At 42.5% G+C, this 20,425-nt stretch overlaps 1 protein-coding gene across 1 annotated transcript; it reads left to right on the top strand.

Moving 5' to 3' along the window:
* Positions 1–13,458: 13,458 nt before the first annotated feature.
* LOC119657516 lies at positions 13,459–14,498 on the top strand. Its single transcript, XM_038064458.1, has 2 exons — positions 13,459–13,673; positions 13,732–14,498. The coding sequence occupies exons 1-2, from the start codon at positions 13,607–13,609 to the stop codon at positions 14,421–14,423; spliced, it is 759 nt and encodes a 252-aa protein (XP_037920386.1). The 5' UTR covers positions 13,459–13,606; the 3' UTR covers positions 14,424–14,498.
* Positions 14,499–20,425: the final 5,927 nt, after the last annotated feature.

Genomic DNA, 20,425 nt, shown 5'->3' on the forward strand with positions numbered 1-20,425 from the left:
CTAGAAAAACATCATCTGCATAAATCAGTGTGTAGGGCGCTGGACGTTGGATATCCCGTGTGACGGTCTCATAAAGGAGTTCATGGCTATGGCATTAGGAAATGAATACTGGGCGGACCTATCAGGAATGGAGCGGCCCAGGGTGCTTATTGGGGGATACGCACCCAAGCGCACAAGGCATTGGTCAAACCTCACCAAGAAGAACCTCTGAGTGGGAATTCCCACTGGTCACTGCCGATTAAAATAGCTGCTTGGGAGCCTACCGACACTGCCAGCAGGGTCTGTGTGTTGAAACCTCTATATACGTTCTGGGGCAGTGTCCGGCACTTGTTCAAAGTAGGTCGAGGTACCTGGAAGAGTAATACCGGATGCAAAGCTAAACTATTTTGAAGTGTGGAAACTTTGCTCACGTCTTAGGGAAATTAAATAAGGCACCAAAGAACCTCCTTATCTTTATTTTGACCTTTTGTGGTTAGTTTGACAGTTATGGTATCGCCAACACTTAGGTTGTTAACCAGGATAGTCTGGAGGTCTTTTGAAACCACCATAAAGAAGTGCACTCTCTAGCACTTCTATTAATTTACAGGTCATGTCAGAATTTAAGTCACTTCGCAGCAACAACTTACAGCTGTCGTAAGTGGTATATAACATACATGTTTTGCAGCCATTGATTGAACGAATGATTAGTGCAATGGCCTCTGTACAGTGTTGGAATTTTACTTGGACGACATTCATTTACCCTTCAGATGAAGGTGCCGTAGGCTGTCTTAGGAGCTGGCACTTGTAACGTGATGGTCTTAAAGCCGTAGTAGAGTTGGCTTCCAGTTTGAACCCGAACCTTCCTAATATCTAGTTAAGCAACGTCGGCAGTAAGAAAAATTTCTTGTTTATCGACTCTCTTTCCTGCTTTACTGTCCAGCAGTATCCAGGTGGGAGTGTTGAGGTTATTTTGGAAACTAAATTGTTCCAGAAACTCTCCGCTATTGTGCTGCTCCTTTGGAATCCAGAGATGGCAGTTCAAAGACTCTCTTCAGGATTGATCACGGGCCTTTCGCATCGTTGTAGGATGGGCAGTACTATCTGAAACAATTGTTCTTACCGACTCGAAGCTTACACCTGGCGATGATGCAGTCCATGCAGTTAGGAAGAGTTTTCGTCGAAGCTGTGTGCACTGCTAACCATGTGCATTGTCGTCTTCATGCAAAGCCTATTCACCGGTTCTGGTAGCCTCGACTTTATTAGATGAGGCAACTTTTTCAGGTGAGGAGCTGGACTGTCTGTCACTTTGATTTGCCCTTAGCGGAGATGCCTCTTACGATCTTTTCCCTCAACTTTCGCATAACCTGGGGGTTGTGGTTTGCCCGTAGCTGGTTTGCACGAACGCAGCTTTCGGACCGAAGGCGGACGCTTACCTGTGGGTCAGACTTTAGTTGGTGGTGCGCCGGCAGCAGCCCGGACTCAGGGGTGCTGACAGAAGGGACAACTTTAGCCTGGCGTTTACCGTTTAGATTTAGGGTTCAACACTGGTTCTCTTGAGGATCTTTCTTATTAAGGGATCACCTCCAAAAGGTAGGTAATCTACGAGAGAAAAAACTGTTACTGCCGCAATACTTCGCAATGCAGCCTGGTTACTTATTGGGAAATATCGTGAAAATCATTCCCTCGCTATCCTGTCTTTCTGGATGTTGAAAAGGGGAGGCACCGTGTGCCACACAAATTTATATAGCATGCATTGTGACTTTACTTAGTAGCATGAAAACTAGTGTATTGGTTGAAATTATTCAACTGTTCTGCCCTCCTGTCGCTGTTTATAAAAAAAAAAATTTTTCTCTCCACTTCTCTTGGTTTTTGTTATGGAAACTCTCCCGCCTATCTATTTTTCTATGTAGTTTCATTCTTAGTGAAAAGGAACGTATCTTATCCCTGCATCGTAGAAAAAGAAAGAAAACTGGTTGGGTCAGAGGCCGATTTCGCGCGAATCGCCACTCCTACATCATTTTTGAGTTGCTGCTTTCCCAACACTTCTTGAAATGGCTGAAGTAAGTGGTAATTGCAGGGCGGTGATGGCCTGTTGGGATGATGATCACGTTTAAGTTTTGAAACTGTTGCAGCTGCAGTTCCGAGCTTAGCATTGCCATGGAAAATAATTATGTTTCGGATTGTTAGTTGTGTCTTTTACGTCGATATGCGGTTTCAGCCATCTCTAGGGGTTCGCAATAGAAAGCAGCGTTGATTGTGTATCTAGCATGCAAGCATGAATGAGCGAAATGCCTCGACGATCGAAGAAAACTACTGCAGAAACCTTACCAGGTGTGAGTCGAATTTAACCTTTCACAGGGGTGACTTCCATTTTTCCCTTGACATTATACCGACCCTTTTTGGCTCGGGAGTGTGACGGTGGACTCAGGTTTCATCAAAGGGGACGGTTCGACCCAAAAATGTATCACTTTATTCAGCAAACCCCGCGGCAATTGTTTGGCAATCCTCCAAACAAGTTAGCTTCTGATCTTCGCTTAAAAGGCGATGGGCTCATTTGAAACCATTCAAAGTGATCGCTCGACAGCTTCCATAACTTATTTCGACCTTTTTGGCAATGTCGGATTTGTATATCCTCTTCAACAGTGTTTTGGAACGGCCCGAATGTGATCCCCTCAGGTCTATCCTTCCCCGAACGCTTTATGCCAGCCAAAAACCCGATTCCTTGATAGTGTTTGATTCAGCAAACTGTATATAGGGCGGTATTGATTAGAGTTCGTATGTAGGCGAGGCAACCTAACAATGGAAAGACTAGCTGCCAATCATTTCACTATACGAGAGTCTGTCATCCTGAAAAGGAACTTAACTTTAACCATTATGTTCTCTGGAACCATTCGTAGTAATATCGTCATTATCATTAAACAGGCAGATTGGCTGATCCAACAATCTTCATTTACCTTCCAACAATAACTCCATGCAACCCTTGTGCTCGTGTATCTGGAACATGATATTCCATTCCAAATCCACCATAAATTGTAATTTTTGCTCATACGAAGGGCAAAAGTGATTTCCCCGATGAGATTCGGAATAACTATGTACATCGGATCACCACCACCCCAAGTTATTAGTAAATTTATAATGCGGCTATTCTCATTTAACCTCCCTGTTATTTATATTAGCAGCAGACTCATAAAAGTTCAGCATATGTGCGGAGATAACGTGAACAACCGAGCGGAGCTTCCAAAACGGGGGAGAAACTCTGAGCCCCGGAGTGAAAAACTCTATTCCCAAAAGATGTGTATTTTCTGGACGTGTTGGCCGCACTAAAAGCATTAAATTAGCGAAATTGCAGCATCCAACTTTGCTTTTAGCAAGAAGTGCGCATTCTGCTTATCCAAATTTAAATTTATACGTCTGGGCAACGTATGAACGTATGAACAGGGTGTTGATTTTCGCTTTCTCGCAGCGCGCTCACATCGTCCTCGCGCGATTGAAATATTCCTCGCCGCCGAAACAGTCGGTTACGACTGGGTAAATCCACTTTTCAGGCGAAATCCAGGGTACTAGAGAACGTCTTAGCTAATGGGAAGGGGAGCTTTCCCTGAATTATAAACACGGAAGCCAAATATCGCAATTCATAACCCAGGACTGATTTTCTGAAAGATCCACCCTTGGGAGAAAGAAATTTAGTGGCTCGATTTGTTTGTATCAGGACGAGTGTGTGCAAACTTTTCAGAGCGTCCTCAGTCGCGAATCAGCTTAGTATTGTCCTGAAAATTACTCTCCTGTGTGCTTTCCTACAGTAAAACTTCGGTGCTCACTAAAAACATCCAGAATACACATATACAGCTGAAGTCTGAAGGTGTTGTTTGTTCACAACTGGGGTTGCAAGTGATTCGGAGCCAGCACTTTGTATTCCACATACCGCTCTCCCTGGCTTCTATTGTGTCCGTATGGCTCCTGGATTTCGTTACTCCTGTCTCGTCTTGGAAACTGTTGCCGGCAAGGTAAAGTTTTGTGGACATAAATTAATTTGCCCGCTGTACTCTATTCGCCTAATTCTTATGGAGTGGATCGAAACACCACCAACTGGAACCTTGTACCTTTCCTTTAAACTTTGCCTAGTTCAAACTCGTTTCCAGGATGCCGTTCGCATTTTGATTTGTGGCTCCCAGAAGTTTGTTTGCTGGCGAAAGTATGAAATTGACGTGGCTGCATACCAGAGACCCAATACAGCGAAGACTCGGAGGCCCTGGATGCAAAGTTTGAAATTGCAGCTCCCATAGGGTGCCAGGTATGTAAAACATACCTGCAAAATATCATTAACTAATGCAGCGCACCTTGTGCAATGTGGGAATTTGAGAATGACTTTCAACGAGGAACACTGGAGATGTAAGAGGAGGTCACTTCCCTACAACGCAATTGCCAACTGTTGTGATTTATATGCAGGAAAATAATGGAAAGGTCGCGATGAAAAGCGAAGCGTTTGCAATGAAAATTTTATCGTTCGTAGGTACTAACTTGCTTGGGTCAATCATTTCAGTTGATTTTGGTTTCAGTTCTTAAATTTGGTCTCCCATCTAATAATCATGAACTCCGATGTAAACGGTCCTAAGGCCGGTTGTGAGAGGAGCGCAGGGAATACGTGAGGAAAGCGCAGGAACTTTGTAGTTTTGTAGATTATTCACTGAGGATGAAGAGCTGCTACCATATCTGGCAGTTACACATAAAATGCCTTATCAAAAATGAGGAAAAAGGAAAAGAAGAAACCGCTTATTACGCCACACACACTTTCTCATCCGGTCCTACTACCCATTAAAAATGGCGCGGGCAGGTGCACCATCATACCGAATATTGTTGCATTAAAGATTCGTCGAACGTTTCCTGTATGTGACTGTGAAGCGGGTGGCAGGCCAGTACTATTTTACAAAAGGAGACTCCGCAACCCGATAAATAAAAGCATGGGTAGCACCGACCAGATGGACCTCATTGTAAGGTTATTATTCTTTATACATCTCGTGCTCGTTGATGTGAACTACGCGGAAAGCGTCATAGACTGTCCCTGTTTTCACCATGGCAGATATCGAAGAGGCAGTTCCAACTTTCAAAAACTAGAAATTGCTAAGTCCTGACTGTATGCCGGCAGAAGTTTATAAACTGGTGTTCCACCAACGATGAGACTTCTTACTCGGGGCATTTCAACGATTGCCTAAAGGAGGGTATTTTTCCTTGTCGCTTGAAGGTGATGAGGCTCGCGCTAATGAGCAAAGGAAATGGATACGTTGAGCTGTCGTCCGCATACCGACAGGCCACATACACCGTGGCCAGTGTATGCTTGACACGAACGGAAAAGTGATCGAAAAGCTCATCAGGAGTAGACTTGCTGATTCGATTCGTGCTGTCGACAACATATGCCCAAAGGTCCAGAGGAGGATCCATCCTAGGGCCGGACCTTTCGAACGCTTGCTACGATCGTCCGCGGATGGTTGAAGTCTTGTGCAGGGAAAACTGAAATAGCCATGTTAACTAGAAAGAGTACCCCGACCCTGCGTCCCATATCGATCGGCGAGTTGACTATAAAGTCAAAACCAGCGTTTAAATACCCTGGTTTACTGCTCGATTCGAAGATGAGCTTCTTCTTCTCTGATTCGGCAAAAGGCGAATGTCGGTGGCCATATATCTATCAAGAGACGTTTCGTTATAGGAGGAATGTATTCCATTGTACTCTACAGCGCGGAAGTATGGGCTATTTCCCCTGGCGCGAAGATTTATCGTAAACGCTCTTCCTAAGTTCAAAGTCGGGGCGGGCGAGTGGTGTCTGATTATTGTGATTATTGTGATCACGCCACTGACCACATTGCCTTCCTTGCTAAGGAACGTAAAGTCATCTATAGCTGCAAAGAGCTTTATGAGTTTATGAGAGGTGTTAGCTCTTGAAGAATATTAATGCACACTTACCCAGTGGTAACTATCTTGGCGAAATGGGCCAAGAGATAGGTAGATGCACTGCGCGGTTCATCGCCGATTTAGATTCGTGGCTGAATCCTTACCCTAATTTCAAGTGGACTTTCAGTACCGAACACACCCTTTTATATGCGGACGCAACTCTTTCCAGATAGCATTGTTAGAGAGATGCTGAGGAGCGCTGGCGGATGGATTCGTGTTGCGCATTACGCTCGGGTTCTTCTTGTTGCGAAAAAGATTGAGCTCGACCAGTGGATGGATCGAATGGCAAGGGGTTCTTTGAACCAACAACTTTTATCCTTCTCTACCCTCCTGCTTGTGAAAGCAATTCCCTGACTTGAAGCCTCTCTAAACCAAGGGAGCCTAAGCGAATGCATCTAACGGTTCCAGGGTAGCACTCTGATGATGGGAAAGTGTTTAGTTTGTAGCCCGACGGAATAACCGGAATACCGTAATTATGACATCCCCAGGAAAACACGCATTGTTGAAACTCCGGACACACACAGAATGAAACTTTTATTCTAATGCAGTCGGCTGCGACGATATGCAAAAGTTGCTCCAATACTGTTCAGTATGCAATATACGAGAAAATCCAAATGCAGACAGTGCAATTTCCGGTAACCCAGCGTACTGAGTCTGCTGACCGGATTACCGCTGAAGGCTCCCCCCCTACCCCTATGCAGTGCATGAGTTTTGTGGAAGTTTCCGAACAGGAAGTTCGACCAGTCCTAACAGCTCGAAGAACTGAATGGGTCCAGATCTCGATCGGATGCGGAATTTCCGTTACAGAAAGTTTACCAGTATACACGGCAAATTGGCACGAAGCATAAAATAGGTCAATAATTGGCCGGAGAAATTTTCACTCTTCCTCACTGCGGGAATTACCTACCTTATTCCTATAAAGGACGTGGTCCAGGACCTTGCCGATCCAAGGCGAATTACTAGCTTACTAACCCTTTACAAATTCACAATATCTATTATTAGGGGAAGCGTCAATGCACACCTTGAGACAAACAACATTCAGTCCGCGGAACAGAATTAGACCAAGGGGTTGTAAGTATCAACTCATTATCAACTCAGTAGGTGTAAGACAGGGAACTAGAGGCCAAAGAAAACAGTTCAGTTGCTATATCGATTATGCCAAGGCTTTCGGTAGCGTTCCGTATTTCGGGCTAATCGATGTCCTACGTCTGTATGGCACTCAACCTGCTTTCATGGTTACTAAATGATGGTAGAGGACATGGTTTCGCAATAAAAAAAGGCTTACGGCTAAATGCGAGCTGATACCCTTGATACAATTGGATGAACTCAAGTTGCATGCTGGTATTGATGACCACCTTAGGAGTCTGTTATGAATACTAGACACTTTCAAGCATGACATTCCGATGGCATGGTCTCGACGAATGTCGAATCTGAGCCATCCGCAAAGGTCATCGCGAACCACATACCAAACATAGCGTTGGTTATCTGCACGTCCATGTACGACCGAAAATAACTTTTATTAGTACTTACAAGGAAGCCATGCTCGAGTTGTTGATGAAGGATGCACTGCTGTCCAAATTTCTCTGGAAAGAACAAAATAACCGCACCGAATATATTGGCTATCCTTCAATAGCATATGTATTTGGAATATTGCCGTGGACGAAGGATGATCTGGATAGCGTCCAGCTACTGAGACGGACTACTATGTTCAAATTCCGAATGCATCACCCAAATTCTGCCGTGGAGTAGCTAACGTCCTTCCTGATGTCGTGTGGTTGACGTTGTGACATAACGTCAATGCCAAGTCGAAGAAGCGAGTCCCTAGCATGCGGCTGTTTTTAAAGCAGCTTCTGGACTGATTGCACTTAACTCCTTTCCCACTCTGACTAGGGTGAAGTTGGACTTGGAACGTATTGGGCTAGGAAAATGAAAGAAATTATGCATCCCGAGGGGGTAGTTGTGTATTGTCAGCTGCAGGCATTGTATCCAATCTCGTTATGGCATCTGCAGATGTCCTGGGACTTTCACATTTTCAGTTTCAAACCATGCATCACCAAATGCATCATTCCCTAAACGTGCTAGATTTCGCGGAGAGTTTTCGACCAATTCTCCCATTAACCCACCACTAGAGCCAGGATCGAGCCTAAATGCATAGCACTTAGTGCTAGTGTTACGTAAAGTCCGCCACATGCCGAGATTGCGGCAATAATACTAATCGCCATAAATCGTATTAAAGCACTTCATTTAAGGCCGTAACGGTACACTATAGGATTAAAGTACATTATGTTGCACAATGGCGTGAGTTTATCCTAGAATAAGTAGAGAGATTTTATCATTCTTCTCACAGAATCTACAGATAGTACACGCAGATATCTTTAGCTTTCCTTGGTGGTAACTTATTGACACAGTGACCTGTGAGTATTGCCACTATAGCCCCTAGGCTTTTTTAAGCTTATATTTAAATAATCCTATGGCGCCTGGATTTTTACATTATGGTTCCGTCAACCGTTCCTCTTCATTCATTAGTGTCATGACCAAAGTCCTTTTCTCGATTTTACAAAAAGTTTATGATGAGCAAAGCGGCATTCTTGCTCCTTTCCTGGTGTGACTGTCTCATTGCCTTTTAACTCAATAAAGCCTGGAACCCAAAGTATACTCACCGTATTGTTCGAGCCAAATGTATTCAATTTATTAAAGCATTTCCATACCAGTTTAGATTTCATATGGCTTAACCTAAGTGCCTCGATATTCACCTACCTGTCGATTAAAATCTGAAAAGCACTTTTCACATCCAAGTATCTGCACAAACCTAATTCCTTGGTATCTATTGCGTTTCACTATCCATCTGTTAACTGCTACAAAGCAGTTTGAAGTCATCGTTACCCGGCAGGTAAGCATATTGACAGAGAACGATAGAATGTTAGTTCTAATATTAGTTATCCAAGACCTTCTCAACTGTTTTCAGTACAAATGATGTCTGAAGGATTTATAGTACAAAAGGATTCGTTTTTGCCGTTATCGGTGTTCATCTCAAGGCTACTTTGCCCGTTACTACCTTCAGAAGAGAAACTTGGATGATTTGTAAGTCCCTTTGGCACTACTGCGCTGGGAAGAAGCCATTAACTCTGGGTGATGCCAGTGGTTTAAACGTTCTCCTTTACCTTCCGAACATGCCTCCTTTGATATTGATCTATCCATGGCTAAACCCCTCTATAGCTTGGATGCTCCGATGTTTTGATGTATCACTTTACAGAATTTTATGAAGCTAAATACTGAGTGCGAATTTAGCATTACAACCAAATTTAGTTTTGTTTTAGGATCGAGGAAACCGTAAGTCTCCAGTTGGAAATGATGATCATTAGAGTATTAACTCCTGTACAGAACCGAATGTTATTCACCAAGTTGAGTCTGCAGATATATCCAAGGGAAACCAAAACTTTTCTTCGAGGATTAAAGTTGCTCTTGGATCGATCATTTCAACTGAAAATCACTTTCGGTCGCGCTGCTCCTAGTTTAGAGGTAAGGCAGTATCTGGTTGCCTTTGCCCTGGACGAATCTGTTCATTATAACCTTGAATTATTTGTTTTGAGGTTTTGTCCATCGAAGGCGTGAAGCAATCAATTTGTCACCGATTAAGAAGAAGTGCAAAATCACCGCAGCAGTGCAGCCCTCAAATTCAAATTCCTCGGTATTGTGATGATTACGCCGTGTTATATCGCGAAAAAAGTTTTGTCTTTTGATTCAGGGGCAGTTCAGAAGCGGCAAAATAGGGGAAAGTCATCGAAAGACTGATCAACACTTTTGTCGATAGCATTTACACTTATGAAGACGGATTTTTTTGGCCTTGCATGAGCGCATAAGTTGTAGGAAGCATCCTCCGAACACTTCGCTAGAAATCTTTTGCCTGATACAGATCGAGGTTGCTTTCCTGTCCTGAGTTAGTGAGATTTTTATAATATTCCCTTTGGTTTCGGAAAAATAAAGAGTTGTCTGTCCTTCGCTGAAAGCTCTTTTGATATTTACTCATGCGGTTAGAGGATACCGCAAGTTTCTGCTTCGACATATTGGCATATCATTCGAGAGATGGTAGTTTCTAATGATGTCCGCAACACATCTGTGCCCTCTTGGTGATCTGAAAAGTGCTTATATGACATGGCCAATCTTGTTTCTCAATTTTTCGACTCTTGTGTTGAGTCGAAACACCCAGGACGGTGAACTCTGCTTGCGCATACATCTGTTATTAGCTCGAAGATGTTGATAGTGATGATGAATAACCGTGTCAACTGCGAAGCAAGACTAGCTAAACGATCAGTCAAAATTCTGTCAACGACAGCAATGATGTTGGTAGTTGCCGAAGTAAACTTTAGTTGTGAAATCTCTGGATGCGACCAGAAATGCGGTCAAAACCTCATTATAAATTGGGTCGACATGCCTTGTTACTAAGCTTCTTCTGGCTACTGGGATCGTGGAATGCCTTACAGGTGGAGTACTCGAGTTGCTCCTTTGACTAGTCCCGTAAATTGGTGATTCCCCACCGAGCTCAAGTAAAATTCTTTTGTGGATTTGTTATCTAGTTGGTGGGGTAATTCGGTTGTTGTTGATTATAACCCGGTACTGATTTCCAATTTTTTGTTCTGGAACATGACTTAGTTCTGAAAATCGCGTTATTTATTTCCTTCCTAATCTGTGACACGATAATATGAGCAAATGATAAATTTGTTCAGTTGGTTCGTGCAAACCATACGACGCCTAGGACTTCCGTCCTTGCTGGTTGATAGCATAGCCGTCAAAACATTCAAAGGCAAAGAGTTGCTCTGATTTTGTTGAGCGACTCTCTACCGTGTTGGCTACTGCCTTTGTGTCTCTGGGTTCCCATTAAAATTTTTTGAAAAGTTGTCCCCAATTTCTTTCGCACTAGTAGAGAAAAAGCAGTCGGCCTTGCCGGTGTTGAATGCCCCATGATTACCTGTAAAAGTAGGGAAGGTGTCTGGAGGGAAGCCGCTGAAATACAGTGTAATGTCACAACAATTCATCCGAAGGGCGCGTCGGTTCCTTGAGTCCGGATTACGGATTTTTCAAAAATGTTTACTCCCCTTGGAAGGAAAGAATAGGTTAGGGAAGCCACTTGTTCGCGGCTACTTATTTACAAGATTAACTTGCGATATTCGTAGCTTACGCGGTGGGTTATTTGCAACCCATAACACCCGCCTGGTCATATGCGACACCTATCTCAGTGAATTTCAGCAACGTTAACATTTCCTTGCCGTAGAACATTTCTTGGTATTTGGAAAATTATAAACAACACAGATGAAAAACGTCGAAAGGAAGGAACCCTTGAGCAGATGGCAATAACGATGGGAATAGGCGGAAAAGTGTTGATGGACTCATTGATTGATCTCCAGCATTAAGATCAAGAAATTGTGAGATATGGACAAACTATGATCCTTCGCAGTTCTTCACGAAACATAGTGTTTACTGTTGACACCTGCATAGATTTAAACCGGATAGCTCGCCTTACTGTCTTCTTCCATTGATAGAAAATGAAATGTCTTGGGAAGGACAGTACCACGGAGAAGTGTAATTGCATGCCAGGAGAACTGGAATATAGAAAACACATGTTGGACGGATTCAGCGCAGGCTGATAGAACCTGTAGAGGGCAGAAAGGAGCGGTTGCGAATACAATCAATGGGCGAAGTGTGAGGATAAAGCCAATTCCACTCCGCATTATAGTTTGCGGTGGTTTCATGGGGAAAACCACATGAGTTAGTAAGTGGTTTTCGCGGTTAAAAATACCACACGTTGAAACATATGTACCAGTGACAGGCACGCGGTTTTATACAAAAAAACATAGAGTTGAAGATTCAGTACGAATTAAATAGGAAATCCGCATATTATATAAAAGCGACTAAGGGGAATCATAAACGGGTAAAGCCAAAAGATATGGTCGACAAATTAATCTACCTAACAGGCATGGTAGCTATTTCTGAAGCTTAATAAGATTTAGGATTTGTAGGTTATTAGTTCGCAAATCTCCTTTTAGCCTGGATAGAGGTTTACCCATCTACACCTCCGGACGCCTAAGTGTAACATGGCCATTCAGATACTTTCCTCTTGTCCTCTTTCAAATGGACTTGGGACCCTTTTTGGTGGAGGCATTTTCGCCAATATTTGGATAAAATACTACATTTTGTTGAATCGCCTTAAGTTCATTCTAGTAGTACCTAAATTTTCACGGAATATAAGTCATAATAAGGGTCATGATGCTGCAAATCATAATAGATTCTTGGTATTATACACAATAAAGTGGATCGGTTGTGTATCTAAATATTTTTACATAAAAATGGCAGCATTACTTGGGCTTCCGACTTGTTTCAGATTCCTCGCGAGTCCTTGTGACGAGTAAACATTAAATTATGACTTCAATCGCCATGTCGAGCGTATAGCGTTAGTAGATTCTTAAAGATGAAGCAAATCATTATTTTCGTGAAATTTAATAGATTTCATCTGATGTAGGTTATATTTTGAAAATCTTTTCTCTATCCTCCGGAGGGCATGTTTTGAATAATGAAACTTTGTCAGAAAAGAAATTATCGATTATCTCGTCAAGGAGGCTTCTATGTATGAATGTCTCCAAAGCAGATTCCAGGCATTTGGTTCGCTTGAAGTATTTATCACAAAAGCCTCCCACATCTCAACGAATGGCTAAATGCGGTCTATTGAATGTCCACATTTCCAATAGTCTGACCCACTAAGATATTTTGGGTTTTCTAGATAAAACGAATGGCTACCCGATTTGGCTCTTGAAACTGGTTTGAGCTTCCACTTGTCTGTACAGTCTATTCTTGGAACGGATTTGTAAACATGCCAATTTCGAGACCAGTCATCCATCGTGTTAAATCCGGAGCAGAAGAAAAGTGGTGGAAGACCACCTAACTGTTGTTTATGTTAGAAAATGCTCCATCCAAGTATAATAGTCGACTCCCGGGCGAAATTGTTTCTGGTACTTTTGCGCAATTAAAAGTTACCGTATATTCAATCATCCTTGCGGTTAATAGCCGCGATGTTGAAGGTTCTTGCAGTTTCTGCAGAGAATGTTTCTGGCGTCCAACCACGACGAAAAAACCCAGCATGATTCTCCGAAAATACATGCCTAATTATAAGGTGATTCGTTTATTAATATTTTTTATCGCTTCTAGCCGAGAGCTGGAGAAGCCGGTCATTGACTGGCAGAAATGAAAAATTCTCAGGTTTTTCAAGAATCTCGGACTTTTTGCCGGCAGTTATGAAGCGGAAATGGGTCGATCGAATCGTGTCTCATGAAAAGAAAGGCCAAGCATAAAAGCGAATTTTGAGTAGGCAAAGATTTCCATCAATTTGCTGAAACTGAATACAGCGAGGAGTACGGAATAAAGTGTTTGTAGCAATTGCACTATGCTTATTCGCGGCTAGAAATTCTAAACATAATCGTCCCATTGACCCTCAAGAACGTAGTAGCCATATGCTTTCTGCTTTCACTCAGCCACGATAAAAGACTGAGTTCAAATTGACCTAAAACTCAGTCCAAGTTCTGTCTTCGCTGTGCCAAAGTAGATGTGTTGGTGAATCAACGAAATGTAGAATTTATCTTTTTATTATATGCAAGTTTTATATTAACTCGTCCAAAGAAAAGTAGCCTTTGGCGCTATGATCATCAATAGGCCCGAGGGCTGGCTCACATACGCATTGTTCATATTAATTTTGGCATGTTTTGGTAGGTATACTTGACTTAATCTTTCTCCATATTTTAACTAAGGCCAATCAACTTTTAGTAAAGTCTCACCCACTTCAAGAAGCTGTCAGTCAAGAGGGGGACAGTGTCGACTGCGACCCATTGACTGCAGTGGAAAACGGGGGCGATGAAGTCGACGTCATTCTCATCGGCGAAGATGAAGATCCCCGAGGTGTGGTCATGCGACGATGGAGGCGTCTTTTTCGAAACACAATATTTCGCCCAGGGCGATATTTTCGGAGAATTGTTACAGCTATGATCCTCCCCGGTACCATTGCAGGAGCCATAAGTGGGACAGTAGCATCGAGTCTTGTTGGTGTGGGAGCAGGAGGAGTGACTGGAGTGATTGCTGGAGCTGGGCTTGGTGGTATCGGTGGACTCCTTGTTCCCGGCGTTCGACGTCGAAGCGAAGCTAAGAATAAAAATTCACAGGATAAGTCAAAGGTTTCTGATTTGGATGAAAAAGGCAATAAGGAAGACTCTGTAGAAAAGGATGAGGAAGGAGATGAAGATGAGGATTATGACGACAGCGAAGATGAAGACGACAATGAAGACTTAGGGAGGAATGCCCCTTTCGGTGGTAGTTCTTCTAACGATAATTCAGGACAAATGCTCTTATTTTTGCGAGGTGGCATAAATGTAGATCGACTTTATGAATTAAGACAGAAAATGAAGTTGTTGAAAATTAAGAAGAAATTTAAAACAAAGACACGGCATTACCTTTGGAACTAACAATTTGCTTTTGTTTTATTTTGTCTTGTTAGTAAGGATTTGGTAAATAAGAAGATGAGCCTAATTGAATAAACTATATTTGCTGAACTTCCATTTGTTTTTGTGCGATTAAGATCGGAAGTTAAGTGCTACGATTTTCGTCTCTTTTCCAAGCTGCTCGCTCGTTGTGATCGGTTGTGCCATTTTGTTCTGCCAAAGGTTTGATCTGGATGAAATCACGAGGCTTTCATATCATCATCTAACGTTGTTTCGGCCAGCTCTTTAATTGCTAGATTATTTCTAAGGAAACATCATCTCCATAAAGCAGTGTAGGTTAAATATCCGCTTGGGTCGCCAAGGGAGATATCCCATTTACAGTTAATTCCCAAACATTGTAAACATTATTGAGTGCACCTGCATAACGGATGCACAAACTAATAGAATCATAAACATTATTAAGTGCACCTGCATAACGGATGCACAAACTAATAGAATCATAAACATTATTAAGTGCATCTGCATAACGGATGCACAAACCAATAGAATCATAAACATTATTAAGTGCACCTGCATAACGGATGCACAAACCAATAGAATCATAAACATTATTAAGTGCACCTGCATAACGGATGCACAAACGAGCGAGCATCATAGGTATTTAAGGTAGCACTAAGGATTAGAAAAGGGGAGTCGAGTTGTAACTGTGGAAGGATGAAGATCAATAAAATATATTAAATAAATAACTACGAGTCTAGGTGGAACTGTACGAGGGGGAGTCTAGTTGAATCTGTACGATGATTAAGATCAATAAAAATATATTAAATTAATAATCATCAAGTGTTATTAATTTTAGTTGTATAAGGCAGTGAATGTCCGGTGTCACGGTGTCTAAGAAAAGAGCAAAGAGGAGTGATGAGAAGGCACCTCTTTGATAAATACTTACAAAGGCACGAAGCGGGTTTGATATGTCTGCAACACTTCGAATGTTACTTTTCGGATTGTGGTAGAGCAAGTTAACCCAGCGCACCAGTTCTTCTGGTACTAGGTATTAGGGTAGAACATAACAGCTATGTTGGTGCAGTACACCGTCAAACGCTTTCCCTATAAATGCAATGTAAACAGAGCGATGGTTCTCGCGGCGAGTCTCTCGAGTAACCGCGCCATATTACATCAGTAGTTCTGCAGCTCTTGACAAACCAAGCTTGATAAGAATGTGTTCAAAACTATTCATGTTACGGGACTGCAACCGGATCGGACTGTAATTAGAAACTTTTGTTGGACTGCCTTCTTTTTTCCATATTGGAACGGTGGTGTCTTCTGCCAGTCAGACGGTGGTCTACCTTCCTCAATAATCCGATTGAATAATTCTCTGAGCCGCAGTGTTGGGTTGCTGGTTTTTGCTTTCCACACATCAGATGCGATGTTGACAGGTCCTGTTGCTTTCACCGAATTCACTCGTTTTATTGCTTCCTCAACGTCAGTAGCGTTTCCAAGTAGAATTGGTCTTAAAGTCGGCAGTGCTTGTAGAAGTGATGGATGAACAAATTCTTTCATAAAAATCTGCTCAAAATATTCTCTCACGCTTTGCAATCAGCAACGATGGTAAAATGTCGACGCTTCATGATCAAATAGTCGATTTGCTTTTTACTTTTTTCATTATAAAATGTATGAAGATGAGACAATCGTTTGTTGAACCATGTATTCATAATTATAAAGTCATGAGTTGTCAGCAGAATCGACTATAAGCCCGCCACCCAAATTACGTGCTTCATACCCTTCCTCCCATCTGCTGTTGTCTGTCTTTTCACCAACATGAGCATTAAGCCCAGTTGCAATGGTGATATAATCATCGGCAGCCAAGTCACAGGACTTTGCTTCGAGAAGTTGCCAGAGGGCGTCTGTCTGTAGCGCATATGCCTTGAAGAAGTAAATGGTGTGATCAGCTGACATAATGGCGAGCTTCATCATACGGTCATCAAATCGGCCGAATTCTTTAATAGCATCAAGGAAACCCTCAGAGATGGCAATGCCAATACCGTGTTTAGTGCGTGAGCTAGCAAAATAGAGAAGTTTATAGCCCTTTCAACCGCGTTCATGTTCAATGTTGTAGCTTTTGGCACCAGAACACCGGGTTCCTTGTAGAGCGCAGATATCAATGCACTTTTCCCGTTTTTGCTCGGAATAATTTACTTGCATCTTGACGCCGCCCATGCGTCAAACCCCTCGACAAGACCAGGGCCTGTCTGGTCGATTTGACTAAGAATGCCCTAGGATTTCTTCGAGGTTAAGGAATGAAGTGCTCTAACACACTTCAAGGCCCTGATCCAATTTGATTGTTGCACCAACGATTATTATTATTATTAGGATCTCTCAACACGATCATTTTGCTTTGAACGCCATTGGATGCATTTTATCGGTCGGCCTGTCACGGGTCCTGTTACCAAGAGGGATCAGATAGGATTGAGTATAGTGGACTAGCTCCAATTATCTTTTCCGCTGATTTCAGCATTTTATTTTTGTTTTACTGAGGACAGTTAATACAAAGTATGTTACCTTAAACTCTGCTGCTTTACCTGGGCTTGGGAGCAACACGCTATGTAAATAACACGACGGAGTTCGATTTAGTGTTACGTTTAGATAATGTAACTAATTTATTGTTAATAATAATTATGGAGGCGACAATCCAGTTGAATCAAGACTTTGAAGCGTTGTAGAGCACTTCATTTAAGACGGTAATGGTATTACAAATTTTCGGTACATTGTAGGAGTTGATGTGGTCAGCTTTGCGTTCGCCCGTGATTATTTCCTGAGGTATTAATAGCTGAGTCGGCTGGTATCCAACAGCCAGTCACGATACAAATCCCTCTGCCACGAGAAAGACTTCAACCGCGACCTTCCGCTACGATAGCCTTCCGTTTTAACCATCTAGCCATTCAGGTACAATATGCTACAGCTCGCAAATAGAAACCTGTTGTTCGCAAACCAATAGTATCAAACTTATAAGGCTTTCAACAGGTTGCCATATCAAAAACATTGAAATTCGCCGTTTCAAGCTTTTCCCAGGTTATATAGATAACGCTCCAGGTATGAAAGGTTCTGTTGATTTTCTATGTAGGCTTGACTAGACGATAACTCCATTTATATAATATATAGCATGCAGTAATGTGGTACTGACATTTACTCTCGTGGAGAGTAGTGATTTGACACAATAGGGGAAAATTTCATCTACTATTACATTTTTTAGTCTCCGGATAGCTGAGTGGTTAGCGCACAAGACTATCGTACGGAAGGGCGTGGTTCAAATCTCACTGGGTGCAGTGTGATTTGAATCGTGATTTGACGTGGGATACCTGTGGACTCAGTTGTGAATGAGTATCTGAGTCAAATCAGGGTAATCATCTCGGGCGAGCGCAATTCTGACAACATTACCTCCTATAGGGTACTATAGTCCGGTAGTGGACCGTTACGTTCTTGCTCTCAGGGCAGAGGTGAGCCAGCGTTTGACGATTTGCCTCTGCCCTGGTAAAAAACCGTAAAGCCGTCTTCGCCTAATATCCGTCCTCACTGTTCGGTGCCATGCGTTCTTGATACATAGAATAGTATAGAATTGAGTTGTCCGGGGTACTACGATCTCACGATGCGGCAGTCACTTTTCATGTTACTACTCAAATAATACATAGTGGTAAGGAAAGAATACAGAACTGTTCTATTCCGTTTCCAGAAATAATACTAAAAATTGATTAAGGCATTCAGTGATCTTTCTCAGAACGCTAGTGTTTACCTTAAATCCGATTCTGCTTGGGTCCTTTTCCAAATCCAGAGTCATTCGGCTAATGTCCATAACTCATTTTAAGAGCAAACACACCCTTTTTGGACCCCTGCAATCCTCCATTTCGTAACCAATTTCAAAGCGGATATCCACTTAAAAAATTACTAATTGAGACCTTTTATTTGATACCTCACATTGGCATATTCGCTGGAAAAAAATGCTGCACCCATCTTTTACGCGTATGGGGAAGGCCCTTAAGTTCAACGTGAAATAATGCAATTCACCACTGATGTGATTTCCCATCTTGGCACAGTTGTTTCTGAAAAAAGTGCATGTGACTGACAGACAGACAGTGAACCGATTTTAATAAGGTTTGGTTTTGTAACAAAGTTCTAAAAAGTAACATTCGTTATTTTCTTTGTTTGAGGAACATTAACTCTGTGTCTATGGGGTGGGGGGAAGCATAACCTCCTAGCACTCAGTAATGGCAACGTAGTTTCTTAGCACACGTAGTAGCTAAATGTACTGGGCGCCCCTGCTAATATTTCAGGTTGTCCATTAGTGGATGAGATGCTACCCGCTGCAGCTGGAATACCTGCATCGAAAAACCTAATATTCCGATTGCGGCATCTCAGAATTCAGATCCCCTTTTGTTATGGTATTTGAGAATTGATTTTTCTCATCACCATAGTCTGTGTACCAAAGGTAGTTCTATCATATTGAATCTATCAATAGAGGTTAAACGAGTGCTACATTCCTGAACGATTTTTGAGGTGATCAGTAACTGCTCAAGTCCTTTAGGGCTTAGCTTACGGGTAGCACGTCTGCCCAGGGACTGGCGTAAATAGGGCTCGATTTTTAGTCGGCTCATAAAGATATTTTTCATACATATAGTGCAGTGTGTGAGGAAGACCTTAGTTCGACAACCAGTTGAAGCTAAAAAATTTTTTAGAAATTGCTATAAGTTCGTTTTTGCATTAGTTTACTAAAGACGGCGGAAGAGGCCAAGGATAGCAAAATTGCCAGTGAAGAGTTACCATTGGTATCTTTAAGTGCGAATGATCCCTTCACGCGGAGTGCTAAATTGATGAGATCACACATATTTCAGTCTCAATTAGGACTACAGACAGTAAGCTGGGTTAATGTTAATGTGGTATGGCTTAGTGATACACAGATAGCGTCTATAAGCCTTCCTATTGGAACAGCAAAAAAGTCGAATGCAGCAAAAAAATACGGGTTGGTTGGGCATCTGCTTGCTATGTGAACAGAGTCCAGTACAAAAATGCTTTAAGTACTGGCGGTTTGGCCACATAGCGAAGGGTTGCACTAGTTCCCAAAACAGATCCAAACTGTGCCCCAAATGCGGAGACCAAGGACTGCAACGGAGCACTAAAATATGTTTTCTGTACAAGAACCAAAAATAGCGACAGCGCCCATATTGTATGAAGCAGTAAATGCTGAGAGGAGCTTATAACTATGTGAAAATGAAGTTTATGTAATTAAATCTGAATTCGAGCGGCCCAAAACCTGATCTCGCAGAGCGTGTTCGAAAGGAACGTTGATGTAGCCATTATGGGGGACAATACAAAAATCTGCAAGAGGAGTATAAATAGCAAGCGAAAACAGCAATATAGTCATCTGCAGCTATGGCAGTCGAGCAAAAGAAGACGTGAAAAAACACCCGGAGGACAGACTTACGCGTGCCGAAATAGGAGGTATATACTTCTTTGGCTGTTACGTAGCACCGAGCCTCAGATTAGAAGAATTCATGTTATTGCTGGAAAAGCTATCCTTCGATGCAAGCTGATATAATCCAAAATTAATAGCCGGCGAACTCAACATGAGGATGGACGATTCCATAGCTTACATAACGACGAAATCTATGAGCGATACCATGACCGTCCGGTTGTGGATTAAATCCGGCTCAATAGGTTACGGTGGGCGGGTCATTTAATCTGTATGGATGAGGATGATCCCACCCGGAAAGTCTATAAGGGCAATATCTATGGTAGAAAAAGAAGAAGAGGCAGACCCTGCCTAAGATGGAGCGGTGGCGTAGGTCAGGACGCCAGACACCTTTTAGGGATATCGAATTGGTGGACCTCGGCGCAAAACCGGGATGTCTGGAGTTCCTTATTAAGGCAGGCCTAGACCGGATACCCGTTTTTGCGCGGTTGATGATGATGATGATGATGACCTGAACATATGGGGAGAAGAGTGTGGTAGCAGAGAAGGTTTACAAATGGACCGATAT

The sequence above is a fragment of the Hermetia illucens genome, chromosome 5 (genome assembly GCF_905115235.1).
Source record: "Hermetia illucens chromosome 5, iHerIll2.2.curated.20191125, whole genome shotgun sequence".
Taxonomy (NCBI): Eukaryota; Metazoa; Arthropoda; class Insecta; order Diptera; family Stratiomyidae; genus Hermetia; species Hermetia illucens.

What these genes read in the sequence shown, in the direction of transcription:
- LOC119657516 (XM_038064458.1), top strand. Translation starts at nt 13,607, where the DNA reads ATGATCATCAATAGGCCCGAGGGCTGGCTCACATACGCATTGTTCATA. An exon ending in ATTAATTTTGGCATGTTTTG is followed by an intron (nt 13,674 to 13,731) that starts GTAGGTATACTT and finishes ATCAACTTTTAG; the next exon opens with TAAAGTCTCACCCACTTCAA.